Here is a 13,430-nt window from a genome sequence, read left to right as displayed (position 1 = left end):
TCCCTTAGTCCCTTGGTAAAGACAATTATGCGGTTTTAAATTAAAAAAAAAATTTGGGTGGTAGGTTTCAGGTATTCTTTAAATATTTTAGTTAGTTAGTTATTAGATTTTATTAACATGGCAAATAAAAAAAGACAACAAAAATAAAATATAAGCTAGAAAAAAACTCCCATCAGAATTCCCGACAAACAAACGTAAGTGTTTCATGTCTGAGGAGTAGTGTGTGTGTGTGGTGTGTGTGTGTGGTGTGTGTGTGTGCGTGTGTATATATTTACACACACACACACACACACACACACACACACACACACATATGTTAATCTATTTATCTATACACCTATTTTCATGACAACGTTTTGTGCAAAAAGAGAGTCAAAATGTGTTTTTTGATGTTGATTTTTGTACAGGATATATTAAGGAGGTGCGAACTCTCGCGAACATAAAATCACGTTTTCTCGCGAGAGGATAGCCTGAGCCGTCCCGGCGGGTGCTTCGGCGCTTCCCCTGCTGCTCGTGCTCCTTCTCAGCAAAGTGACCGGTCTACCTGAGCTGCCAACTAGCATCCTCAAAGTCCCTTAATTTAGCATTAAACGGCCTTCTGTTGTGAACTGTTCGTTAGTTATACAAGAAACTTCACCGCCGCATGGTAAGCTAGCTAACGAGTCTTGTAGCAGTTGTTTTAATGTGTGTTCAAAACGTTAAACACCGAATCCACTCACCGTTTAAGTGCTCTGCTTACTGGTGTCAATGTCGTCTGAACAGGAGACACCAGTCGACATTGACAAAATTAAGGTAAAGTTTACACCTGGAGGGTTTTTTTCCTGGTTTTGATAGAGTTAAAAGGGGGAATTCTGTTAGCTGCCCTTCCCTCCGTCACTGTTTGTTTCTTGTTGTCATTGTGCTCCATCACACGGTGCGGTGCTGCCCCCGCCCGACCAGCCTGCAGAAGACAGCTGGAGCCTTAATTATGTCACCGGGAACCTTTTCACCTGCCCGGAGGACGAGGCTCTGGCCCACTGCATCAGTGAGGACTGCCGCATGGGGGCAGGCATAGCAGTCATGTTCAAGAAGAAGTTTGGAGGGATAGAGGAGTTAAAGGAACAGAGTGAGTCAGCCCTTTTTATTTAGAAAATTAAAAGCAGCAGATAAAATTAATTATTCTGGGGTGTTTTTTGAACATTTGTTCAGTACAGAGATGCCTGGATTTGTTTTTAGCAGCAGTCTAAAAAAAATTTTTTTTAAATCCTAGCTTGTTTGAAAAATCATCTTACTCTACACTGTTTGTTTGTAGTGACTTATTTTGGTCCTTATTAATGATTTTACAAGAGGCATGCACATAATAAGGAATAAATAGCATCCAGATATTACATTAGATAAGATAAGATAATCCTTTATTGGTGCTACAATGGGAAAGTTTGCATTGTTACCGCAGCAAGGTGTGTACAAGAGAGCAAGCAAACAAAGGAACAAAATAAAAAGTAAAAGACAAGGTGCAGTAATTGCAAAGCAACAAGGTGCAATAGTAAATAAACAAGGCTCAAAAGTAAAAAAACATGGTGCAAACTCAACTGTTAAAAATATTAAAAGGGGAAAATAGACTGAAATGGTGTAGGGTAAATCTTAAGATTACAAAAAAAAGATGTAGATAGATAATAAAACTATTAAAAATAGTCATCATAAAATACCTGTGGGGTTACTCTCATGTCCACATGACTTTACAAAATGTAAACTGAGGGAAGTTTTTTTCTAGAATTTGTGTACTGGAGCACAGCAAGAGCGATGTGACAGAACAGCACATGGCTGCAGGACAGTTAGCTTCATGGAGAGGATGGAAATAAAAGCAAATTTTTGTTAAATCAAGAATATGCTTATTGGCAGCTCATATTTCCTTTGAATATACAAATAATAAGAAAAAACAACAAGATTTTATAATGTGTATTGTGTATATCTTATGTTAAGACTAAAACAGACATTAGCAGGCTTACGTATCTTGAGTGTTTTTTAAAACATACCACAACAGTCATTTCCATCACTTTAATTATTGTTAGACATCAAAACATGTCACTAAATATGAGACTTTTAAAGGTTTCCAGACCAAAATTGACCATAGTTAAAGATTGACCCATATGTTATGTATCAAAAGATACGCCTACAGAAGTTGGTGGATTTTATGGCTTCAGCATCCCATCACATAAAAAAAAAAAACATTTGTGTTATCTTTTGCATCATTTTGTACACATTTATCCAAAATCCATCCTGACATTTCTGGTCTCCTTGGAACTTAAGTATCACCACTAAAATTTAAAGTAAAAATCAGTGGGTTGGATTTCTTTTGCTGAAATGCATGAAATTCGCTTGGAGTTTGAATTGTGTCATATTTTGATGTGGATATTATCTCTTTTTTTTTAAAAAAAAATCTCCAAACAGAAAAGCTGACAGGACAGTGTGCAGTACTGAAAAGAGACAGACGTTTTGTCTACTATCTGGTAAAAATCTACCCATTATTATAATTGTTCTCTGTGCAAATTTTCATTATAACATCAGTATTATGTTATTTTTGTTGCTCTCTGTTAATATTTTGCAGATTACAAAGAAAAAGGCCAGCCAAAAACCAACCTATGACAGCCTGACACAGAGCCTGGAGGAAATGAAGACACACTGTGAAGAGAACGCAGTAACAAGAATATCAATGCCTCGGTTTGTATTATTTCCAGTCATCTAGTGAGATTTAAAACAATATGTTTATTTAAAAAATCTTATATATATATACACATGTATACATACACTTTATAGCAAACATTTAGATATGTGCCTCATCAACCAAAGCACACACTGTAGCAAAAGTGTACTAAACAATACAACAACAACAATGACAAGAAAAAAAGAAAAAAAGTCACATAGAACAACTTCTCAGACAAGACACTTTATGCATAAATCTTAAATGCATAATATAATCATGGGCATTTTTTCATTCTCCTAATTTGAGCTCATATAGTAACCATGCTGCAAGGTTTACATCCCTAAGTACTTTTTCCTCCTTGTCATCATCTGCTCTTTAACAAATGCATTATTCAGTGAGATTTAATCAAACCAGGTTCAAGAAAGAAATACAAGATTTGTGTTGGTACAATCAACTAGTATGTTTTTCTCACGGGTGTTTCTAGAATTTGAGGACACTGGGGCTTAGCCTGGATCTGTGCCGATCCAGGAGCCTTTGATGAACAAGCTTTATTATTATTCAGTTTATGCATTCTGATATCTTATTTACCCTTAAAAAATGTGTGTGTGTGTTTTTTTAAACCTTCTAGATTAATTAGGAATTATGCTGCTAAAAATATTAGTTATCAATTAGGATCACTGATGACAATTGACTAAAGTTACAAAAATAGTTTAAAGCGTGATTTTGATCAGCAGTATCATGTTATTTTTTAAGGGCTTTGATACATTAACAGATAACAGATATTTAAATTTGGGGCTTTTTTAAAAATATTATACCTATTCTTAATATTGGAATTTATATATTTGTCCTATATGTATTTTGAACTGGGGCTATAGATGAGACACTCGTCTGCTGAAGCCTCTGACCTAATGGCGCCGCTGGTTTTCTCTCTCTTTCTGACAGTATCGGTTGTGGGCTGGATCGGCTGCAGTGGAGCAGAGTGTCGGAAATCCTGGAACAAGTCTTCAAACACACAAACATCTCCATCACAGTCTACAGCCTCCCTGAGAGAGCAGAGACGACAGTTATGAAGGAAAACAAGCGCAGAAGAATGATGTAAAAGTTTGTTTATTGTAACTATAAGTTAATGGATTTTTCTGTATTATATACCCACAGGATATGACCTCAATGGTTATCTTTTTCATTGGGGGGAAAACTGTAGATTATTTGAAAATAAATGTCCTTTTTTGCATATCAAACTCAACCAAACTGTCATGAACTTCTGCAAGTAGATATTTGTATCTACAGTCTGCAATTGCCAGTTTTCAAATATTTGGCGATATGCTTGTTTATGAAACAGGCTCATTTTGATTTGTCACTAAATCCAGTTGGATGCTAGGATTTGATCACCTGCGCCTTTTTGTCACGTGGTACTTTACACCAGGACAGTGAGCCGAAAACATCAGGCATCCCATTTACCAGGCAATTACGCTGTTGATTGAGCAAACAGTGTATTTGCACCTCTCTGTGGTGACCATATAACTTCTAGAGTTCTCATTGTAGCCTCTGCAGATGGTTGAGCTATTGTGTGATCCATTATTGATCTTCTGGGGCATTGTCCTTTTAAAGCAGCTGGGACACATTGGAGGTAGTCAAAGAAAGAGCGGCAGGGAACCTGACACCGTAAAGTCAATCCCTCACATCTGTTTGCACCAGGAGGGGAGAGCCTTTTAAAGGGATATTTTGGATTTTCTGAAGTGGGATTGTATGTAATTGCATGTACTTTTCCATAGTCAGTGTATTACATGCAATAGATGACAGTCTGCATGCCCCCAGTTTGAAGAAGCCAGTTGGAGTTGAACACGGAGGCTTAGCAATGTACTGCTGTGGATGGGGTGCAGCAACAACATGCATTTTAGCAACCTAAAAAAGTCCCACTCACAGAAAAAATCACTGTCAGTTTAATTGCATGCTATATTTCAAGTATTTTCAACGCAGAAGCTGGCTTCACTTCCACATCTTTGCTCTTTTCAAAGCCACCAGACTCCTTTGAGAAAAAGAATTATTTTAGCTCGCTGAACATAGGAGATTTTTCAATCAGTTGGTTAGTTTGTGTTATCGTATGACTTTGGTGAATCCAAAGTAACACAATAACACAAACTAACAGATGGAGGCAGGAGACCAACGGCTAATGTGTTCAGCAATGTTAAATTACTTTTTCTCTCTATGGAGTCTGACTTTGAAGAGAGTGATAGAAACGGGTTCATCTTATCATTAGAAATCACTGACATTGAGGTAAAGCAGTGAATATTCTCAATACTGCATACACTTAAACTGATTTTTTTTAGGTGCCTAAAATACATTTTGTCCTCCTCTCAGCACTAGATTGCTTAGCTTCCATGCCGGACTTCAGTCTGCTTTCCAAACTGGGGGCGTGCAGACTGACATCTAATCTCCTGTCTGTGGATAAGTACCCCACATCAAAAAGAATCTGAACTATCCCTTTAGCACAAAGTGAAGTGGGAAGCAGAGAGTGCACCATCTCCATTTAAAAGCAGTCTATTATATTAGCTGGATTAAATAATCTTAACTGAAGGGGGCTCCATTTAATAATTTGACGACTTCAGGTGCGAGTAATTATCATAAACCTCAGTGGTAGTGAGAGTGTCTGAACAGGCTGAGGAGTTTGCCGTCTGTGACCCTCCCTCTCTCCTTTGGGGCGCCTTCAATAATTCATGAGGAAAAAGGCATTAACCGTTGTACAGTGCGGCTGCCTGCCCGTTTCCCCCCATATATCTATGGTTGGCTGGAAGACTGTACTTCGGCAGAACTGCAACCACCCCCCCTTGCAGCCTCCTCCTCCTCCTCCTCCTCCTCCTCCTCTCTTCCCATCCCCCTTCTTGCCTGGCAATTAGACTGCACACTGCAGCAGAGCCACCTAGCCGCGCTGCAGTGAGTGCAGGGAAATCTCCCTCCATCTGACCTGCTGTCTCACCTCAGCATGCTGAGGCTGGTATGCATCCAAATCTGTCCTTACACCACAGCCCCCGTTCTTCTTTTGTTCCCTATGCAGCCTCTTCATCTTGTCCCACTGCGGTCCACTGATTCGCCACCGATGCTCTCTCCCCCATTCCCACTCTTTTTCTCTCCCACCCCCCTCCCCTCCCTCTGTCCTCCATTCCCTTTTTTTTTCCCTTCGCTCGATGCGTATGAAATTGCAGAGCTCAGCATTCTTCTCCACAGGCACTTAGGGGGGAGAGTATAAAAAAAAAGCAAGAGATGAGCTGGGCGGGAGGGTTTCTGGTGCACCACACAACTGGCCCCCTTCCAATTAAAGAAGAGAGCTTATGTTATTGAAGAGCAGCTTAGCCAATCAGGAGGCAGTGCAGGCAAAGACAGCAAGGAAAAAAAAGCAGCAGAGCGAGTGGGCAAGAGGAAGGGAGAGAAAAAAACTGCAGTGTGTGAGTGTGTGTAGTTTTTTATCCCTCCCCTGAGCAGATCTTTATCAATTTGTGTACTCCAGTCTTGGGGTGCATTTGAATGGGTGTCTGTGTGTGTACATGTGGCAGAGTTTACAGAAGGACAGAGTAAAGGTGTGTCTAGAGGGCTGTGTTAGACTTGTTCATTCTGAAACTGGGAAATAAGAGAAAGTAAGAGAAGATTGATTATTTCTCTCTCTATCTCAAAGTGTCTCGGAGCCTGTGGAGAAGGGGAAGAGCTCAGCGTCCAGAGGAGAGCACCCTGCACAAAAGGTAAGCAGCTATGTTCTGCTACTACAGGCATGCTGGGTTTTTTTTACTTCTGAAGTTGTTTTTGTCTATTTTGTCAGTGGCTTATGTGCCCTCTTTCATATGTAATTACATTCAAATATATACATAATACTTTAATGTTTTGTTTTGCATTATAAAGACTTGACAGAGCAGCAGAGGGGGAGACAGAGGAAGAGAGAGAGGGAGGGGGAAGGTTAGTGCGGGACTCCCTGATGCTTCAAGGCAAGTTTCTGTGCACACGGTTCTCTAGTGCTGCAGTATCCCATTACATCCCTGAGCAGAGCTGCCTCAGCATCCAGCCAGTGTGATTCAACTAACTACAATCTTTCTAAAACAACCCCCACCATATTGTCCTCCATGGATGGGATGAGTAAAGTTTTGCCCCTTATACACTGATAATCTCAGTGTGCCAGTGAGGCTGCTGCAGCACGTTTTGTAGTGCATGCTCTCATTATGTATTCTGGGTATCATTTTGGGTTGCTTAGATAACAGATTGAATTGGCTCTGATAGCCTGGTGATGAGTTTTTGTTTTGTTTATCCGGTGTTCTGGGACTTCCTTCAGTCTGAGCCTGCAGCAAAAGTGAGCTCTCTGATTGGGTGAGCTGGGCTTTGTGACCACAGTGTACCAAATAAGCGGAAAAATTAGTGTCTGTGTACCTTCAATGGCGTGTTTATACACTAAAGATATGTCTAATTATTGTTGTAAAATGAGCTCAAACAACAAAGTGAAGCTTTGTTTGTTTACAGCGAAAGATGATTCATACTAACAACACATTTGTTTTTGTCAGCATGCATTCATTATCAGCTTTTTTTTAAGCACGTTCGCTGTTAATTTATTACATCCCACTGTCTTTTTTTTTGGAAGTCTGACCTTCATCATTTGTGAATGAAGATATGATACCGTCCAGCAGTGGGCAGTGTGTGTTTTCTCTGTAGGAAATGTCAGTGAGCACTGGCCTGCTGCAGCATGGGAGGCAATAATGGATGGACTTAGTGTGTTTTGTGTGGGCACGCTGCAAAGCGTCGTCAGACAGGATGAAGAGAACAGTATGTACTGATGTTTTCACTCAGAAGTAAAACCTTTCATCCTCAGACAGTTGATAGAAGCGCAAGACAGTCGTGAACCTGACCGGACTCATTGATCCCAGCCACTGGTTTTAAATGATGTTTAAATTATTCAGCACTGAGTTATATGCGGGGATAAGGAGAGAGCTGGGGAGGAAATGTAACTCATTTCAGCACCATGGACAGAGCGCAGAGCCAAGACCTCTGTTAAGTGCTTCCCTCAAATTGTTTGAAGCAAAGCAGTGTTTAGTAATGAAGGTTGGATGAATGTTAAAGGCAAAGCTAATTCTTCTATTAGATGACCTGATAAATTGTGTGGCTGTGCACATTTCCAAGTCTCTATTTTGTGTTGCAGTCAGCTGTGCACATCTGTTTTTTTGCTTTTCCAGGTGAAAACACTTTTCATTATTCATGCAGCTCCCCATTTCTAGAACACAGTCTTAAAGAGAAGTATATTTTCACAGAGGTGCTGAAAACCCCGGTCCTAGCTGTTTCCTTTGTAAAAAAAACCCAAAAAAACTCGTCCTTCCTGTCCTTGTCTACCTATATTATCACTGTATGTTCCAGGTGGGAATGTCAGTGCTGTGGGTTTTGTTCTACCTTCCTTTTCACTGCAAAGCTCAGAGTGACACATCAAAGTGTGGGATGAAATTGACTGCAGCAACAAAATCATTCAGGTTTGACATCTGCTTATGGCATGGGATCTCTTTGTGTAAAAACTCAAAATCAAATGATTAGATTAGAAATTAAACATTATTTTTGTTGTAAACTCAATTCTGCTGTCTTCTTGAAAGACAGCAGAATCGTCGACAATAGAATGTAAAGCATGAAATGGCTGTGGCCCGCACAGTTCGACACCTGCTGTCACACGAAGCTTTGTTTCATATCATGCTTGAGAGCGACTGGGAAAGTGTCTCTGCAGGACGCAGCCAGCATACTGAGAAACTCATTCGGATGGCAATGATTAGAAACTTCAGCTCTTTAATGGCAAACGGAAATGAGACCCCTCACTGTTCCCAAGAATTAGCCAGTGTCGCTCTTTAAGAGAGAAGTGAGTGTCAGAGATGGAGGAGATTTAACCACTTATAATTAGAAAGAATGGCTGATTTGAACACACAGACCCGTGTCCTGTGATTAAGCAGCTTTTTGAATTTTTCACAACAAATACAATTCTGGCCATGTGTAAGAATTTACTTTATGCCGGGTGATGATTTCCAGCGGGATCACTGTTTTTCTGTTGTCTATTCTTATATATGTATTTAAATGATATACTGGAACTCTTTCGAAGATTTGTGCGCTTTTTTTTGGAGGAATGGAGCAGCTGTTGGGCTCGTCATTGCTCATCCTGCGTGTATGACACCCTCTGTCCCAGACTGTGCAACATGGGCGTTTAGTGTGCCCCTGTAAATGATGATGTAGGCAACATAGCGGAGAAACAACGGCTGTCACTGTGGCTTACTACAGTTAGAAACAATCCCCAAACTCTCCATATTATTGATGACAAGAGGTACTGTAAAAACTCCCCAAACAAGCAGAAGTAGTGTCACACCTTTGTTGTTTAGGTGAAATGGATGTTTAAGGTTAGCAGTATCTCTTATAGTGATATAAGAATGACACTGTGATAAATACAATGAAGTGTCAGAAGGATAGTGTGTGTGTATGCATTCTCCATAACCAGGAAAAGGGCACTTTATCATTCTCCAGGGAAAGGTTACAGGATGTATTTATGTAAGAATGTGTTTCTAAGTGTGTATGTGAGTGACAGAGGGCACAGCTGTTTGAATAAAGAATATAAAACACAGTGTGGCACACAAAGATTAGAGACAGCTGTAAGAGTGTAGAGAAAAATCTGCACGAAAAGGACAAAAGCAATGAGAAGAAAGTGAGGAGAGGAATATAAGATAAACGATACAAGTATGGGCGAGAGAGGGCGAGAGATAGAGCGAGAGATTGAGAGATTGTCAGAGGCAGAGCAAGAATGGAAGAGAGTGGGTGTGCATAGCAGAGCTACGAGCACTGCAGTACATTGCAGTGCCCAGCCCCCGCTGTGTTCTCTGCTCACCATCCGGTTCCATGCACTGAAAAGACCCCTGCAGCAGCAGAGCTGCACGGCGCAGAAGGCTGCCTGCTGATGAACAGCAACCTCACAAAGAGCTTTTGACCCGCCGTTGTGCATTCTGGACATCTAAAGATGCACTGATTTTTTTTTTTTTTTTTTGGAGGAGTGATGGAAGACACGGTGTTCACGAGAAAACGGCCGACCTGTGCCTGGCAGCGCATTGTCATGTAGAGAGAGGGAGTAGTCAATTCACGCTTCCCCCTGGATTATGTAAGCGTATAACACATTCACTTCACCCGATACCAGCTGAATGATCCCGCCTTCCCTGGCCATGTTTTCCTCATTAGGAACATCTGCCTCACTGTTTGCTTTGGTTTCAGAGGTAGCATCTTTGCAAACACACACAGACATTTTGTTGAACTTATTGAAATGGCAACAATAGAAAGACAAACAACATGTACCTTTAAATAGCTGCCGTTTGTGTGTTTGTCGTTTGACATTTTGTTGGTATCCTGTGTGGTGAATAACAAATAATGATCCCATGAAAAACTGCTAAGACCTTCATCTGATATGGGATCTTACCTTAAAGGGACAGTTCACCCCAAAATCAAAAATAGATTTTGTTCCTCTTACCTGTCATGCTATTTATCAGTCTGTACTGTTTTGGTGTGAGTTGCCGTGTTTTGGAGGTATCACCCGTAAAGATGTCTGCCTCATTTTCGTTCTACCAAACTACACCTGCGAACAGTACCATTGCGCAGAATGAAGTGTGCATTTACTCATGGATGAGAGCATAGACTTTACAATAAAAATGGATGACATGAGAGCTCCCCAAAAGTGAAGCCAAAACACTCAATCGCCCATCGCCCCCCCATGTAAGCCAGTGAGAAATGAGCCAAATTAAAAGATCAAACTACATATCAACTAAATGTTACCCCAAAGATGGTTTCTGTTATTTATGCCTGTTCTTATTTCACTGATGTATATTCAAGAGTATGTTTATCTGATAAGTTTAGTTTTAATTATCATTTGATGCTCTGAAAAGGGGATATGAGGACATGATTGACAGTGCGCAAATCGAGTGTCTGTGATCACTGATGCTGCTTGTGATTGGTCGGACAGTGGTAACTCAATTTAGCTGATATTGCTTTTTTTTTAGCAGAATCTGGCTCCAAATGGTGTCACCAGTGCAAGATGGCAGCGGCAAAATCGGGGATATTTTGGCTTCATTTTTCTACAATGGGAGGAAACAGAGTAACGTTGTCCATCTTTATATACAGTCACTGGACGAGAGGCTTGGACTGTAGACATTAATGGGCGCCAGTAACTTTAGCTACCTCTGCTGTGGTAGGTGAGCTAATATAGTTTGGTAAAAAGAAAATTGTTCCTACATGAAACTGCTCACAACAAAGTATATGGATTATCTTAACCAGGTCATGATTTCTGTTAAGAGATATCTATTGAGTTTGTATATTGAATTTTTTGGCACCTTGAGCACCACAAGCCGAGTGCTGTCTAGTTCCATAATATTGGAGAGAAGGCAGACATCTCTATGGCTAATAAACCAAAACAATCTAGATTGATAAATAGCACGACAGATAATCAAGTCAAATCAAATTGAGTTGATCCATATATCTCATTCGTAGATAACTGCAGTTGATCAGTAAATTAAAATGAATGGCACACGAAATGGATTAATTTAAATAGGCACAATAACAACAAAAAATGGTAGTAGAAATTACAAAGCATTATTATATGCAGACCATTATAAAACAGAATAAGACTGGTAAGATAATTTACATATTTAAAAAGAGTATAAATAAATATTGGTGGTTGAACTGATCCTTGAAAGGTCCAGTGTTTAGGAATTTAGTGACATCGATCACAGTCGTTCTCCCTTATGCTAAGAGTGTAGCAGAACTACCGTGGCTGATGTGAAAATGCGAATGGCCTTCTCAAGAGTCAGTAGTTTGTCCATTCTGGGCTACTGAAGAACAACATGGCAAACTCAAAGATAAGTCAAAGACAAAGATAGATCAAACAAAAAAAGTCTAACTTTCAGGTGATTGAAAACATAGTTATGAATAATATATACCATTTCTGCCAATAGATGTCCCTAAACTCTACACACTGAACCTTTAAAGAAAAAAAAAAACACCATTAATTCAGTCTAAAGCCAGGCAATGCACAGCATGCATCAGTGACTCACAGGGTAGCCTCACACTCTAGCTGGATTAATTATACAGCTTCTGGCCGGGAAGGCTATACTCTCACACACATACACAGACACGCAAAGCATACAAACGCATGCATGCAGATGTGAAACGAATCTTAATCATGTGAAAGCTCTAGGAAACGAAAGAGAAGCCTGTTTCTGCTTCCATAAACAGTTGCTTCGTTTCCGTCCCACTGCCTGCCCGGGGGGGGGACGGCTGAAGCGTGAGAGTTTCCCTCTCTGTATGTCCTCCCCTCTACTTTGCTGATGTAGCCGATTGCGTAGTTTGGACTCTCTCTCTGCTTCCTGTGACAAGGTCTGATTGTGTCTCTCGCTGTGTTCAGGAGTAGTTGAGTCAATTACACCTTGCCAGACAGGTGTTTGAGCTGTTAAGTGTGTTTACCTCGGCACATCAGACTGTGTTTGCTTCTGATTTGCACAAAAATCAGCAGCAGGCTTTGAAAATGATAAGGCAAAAAAAAGTGCTGGTAGTGAGTCACTCTGCTACCAAAGATAGTAATCCAACTTGTAATTATTGTATTCATTCACATCAAATGTATCAGATGCTGTGAATGAATGTTTGGAAAACATGTAGCATATATTGTGCATTTGATTGAAAGCAGTGAAACAGATTTCTACCATGTTTTACATGTGTAAGATTTTTTTTCCTTTGGAATGAAAGTGTGAGGCCATATAACCTTGAAAACTCTATTGAAGAAAGAAAGAGTAGCTAGTCATGCCTTCGTCCTTGCAACTATTCAAAAGGTGACGCACGGAGGAATATGCTGCCTTTAACTGTGGATAGTTGAGAATGTAGTCATGAAGGGAAAAAGCGAGAAACACTCTGGTTTGTGAGTGTGACAGAGACAGAGAGAGTGGGAGAGAGCAGCAGAGTATTGTAGTGTGGGTGAGCTGCAGTGGGGATTCGGAGTGCTGCATTGAGCTGCATAATTAATGTTAAGGGGGTGGAGCGAAAGGCGGGGATAACTTGCCATGAAGAACAAGCCGCTGCAACACTGCTATAAACAGAGCTATTCTGCGTGTGCTGTTGAATCACTCTTGACTATAGAAGTGATATTTTGATGCAAAATCAAGGAGGCACACTCTCAGTCCAGCTCTGTGTCCCCGTCCCATCTGCTCCCTCGGCCCTCAAAGCCAATCACTCTCCACTGAGCTGTGCACCGCAGCCAAATGCCTCAATGCTGGCTGCACGGCTCTGTTAATCATCCAATTTGTAGCAAAACAGCTTCCTATATGACACATCTGGTGTAACTCTCATCTGGTCTGTCTGAATTGGACCATAAGGAAGGAGGAGGAGGAGGAGGAGTGGCTTTTATTTTGTGGGATGATGGTGTTATATTTTTAGTCATCTCCTTTACAGATTCTAGGTTGTTGTTCAGTGTTGGTGCGATTGTGCTGACTGCTTATGAAAGGGCACACATTCTAACAGGAGGAGACCTGCTGTTTTTAGGCGCTTTGTGTTCTGAGACAATCTCTATTATTCTCTCCTCAGTTTTATTTTTAAGCACAGTTTCTCTGCATAGGAAGCATCTGCCTGTTCAGGCATTATTTCTGCTCATACTAGGGTGTGAGATTTGTTTCAGCATTGGGTGGCACACATATGAAATTGGGGGTTTGGGGTCCACTGCCAGAAAACTTTG

General features: G+C 40.6%; 2 protein-coding genes across 8 annotated transcripts in view; both read left to right on the top strand.

Moving 5' to 3' along the window:
* The first annotated feature begins 474 nt into the window (after window positions 1-474).
* oard1 (O-acyl-ADP-ribose deacylase 1) lies at window positions 475-3,917 on the top strand. Of its 3 annotated transcripts, none has more exons than XM_042491652.1 (6): window positions 475-646; window positions 763-792; window positions 940-1,105; window positions 2,428-2,486; window positions 2,585-2,697; window positions 3,623-3,917. In XM_042491652.1, exons 1-6 carry the CDS (start codon window positions 644-646, stop codon window positions 3,777-3,779), a joined length of 528 nt encoding a protein of 175 aa, XP_042347586.1. In that variant the 5' UTR covers window positions 475-643; the 3' UTR covers window positions 3,780-3,917. The 3 variants fall into 3 exon arrangements, with proteins under 3 accessions (XP_042347586.1, XP_042347585.1, XP_042347584.1); XM_042491651.1 differs by having other exon boundaries at window positions 728-792; XM_042491650.1 differs by having other exon boundaries at window positions 475-792.
* Window positions 3,918-6,101: 2,184 nt separating this feature from the next.
* LOC121946700 (synaptotagmin-2-like) overlaps window positions 6,102-13,430 on the top strand; it is a 79,545-nt gene continuing 72,216 nt past the window's right edge. For 2 of the 5 annotated variants that reach the window (XM_042491394.1, XM_042491388.1), the window contains exons 1-2: window positions 6,148-6,252; window positions 6,348-6,411. The gene's annotated coding sequence lies outside the window, so the exon portion shown is untranslated. Of the gene's footprint in view, window positions 6,121-6,146; window positions 6,253-6,347; window positions 6,412-9,775; window positions 9,825-13,430 lie in introns of those variants that run through there. The other 3 variants (XM_042491389.1, XM_042491392.1, XM_042491390.1) reach the window with 3 other exon arrangements.

This window comes from Plectropomus leopardus, chromosome 8, assembly GCF_008729295.1.
Source record: "Plectropomus leopardus isolate mb chromosome 8, YSFRI_Pleo_2.0, whole genome shotgun sequence".
In the NCBI taxonomy this organism is placed as follows: domain Eukaryota; kingdom Metazoa; phylum Chordata; class Actinopteri; order Perciformes; family Serranidae; genus Plectropomus; species Plectropomus leopardus.
This window is presented reverse-complemented; position numbering and strand designations above follow the sequence as displayed.

Excerpts from the sequence above, each read along its gene's own strand:
- oard1 (XM_042491651.1), top strand. The coding sequence starts at position 748 with ATGTCGTCTGAACAGGAGACACCAGTCGACATTGACAAAATTAAG. Across the intron at positions 793-939 it reads TCGACATTGACAAAATTAAG|CCTGCAGAAGACAGCTGGAG; the intron begins GTAAAGTTTACA and ends CCGCCCGACCAG. Across the intron at positions 2,487-2,584 it reads GACGTTTTGTCTACTATCTG|ATTACAAAGAAAAAGGCCAG; the intron begins GTAAAAATCTAC and ends AATATTTTGCAG.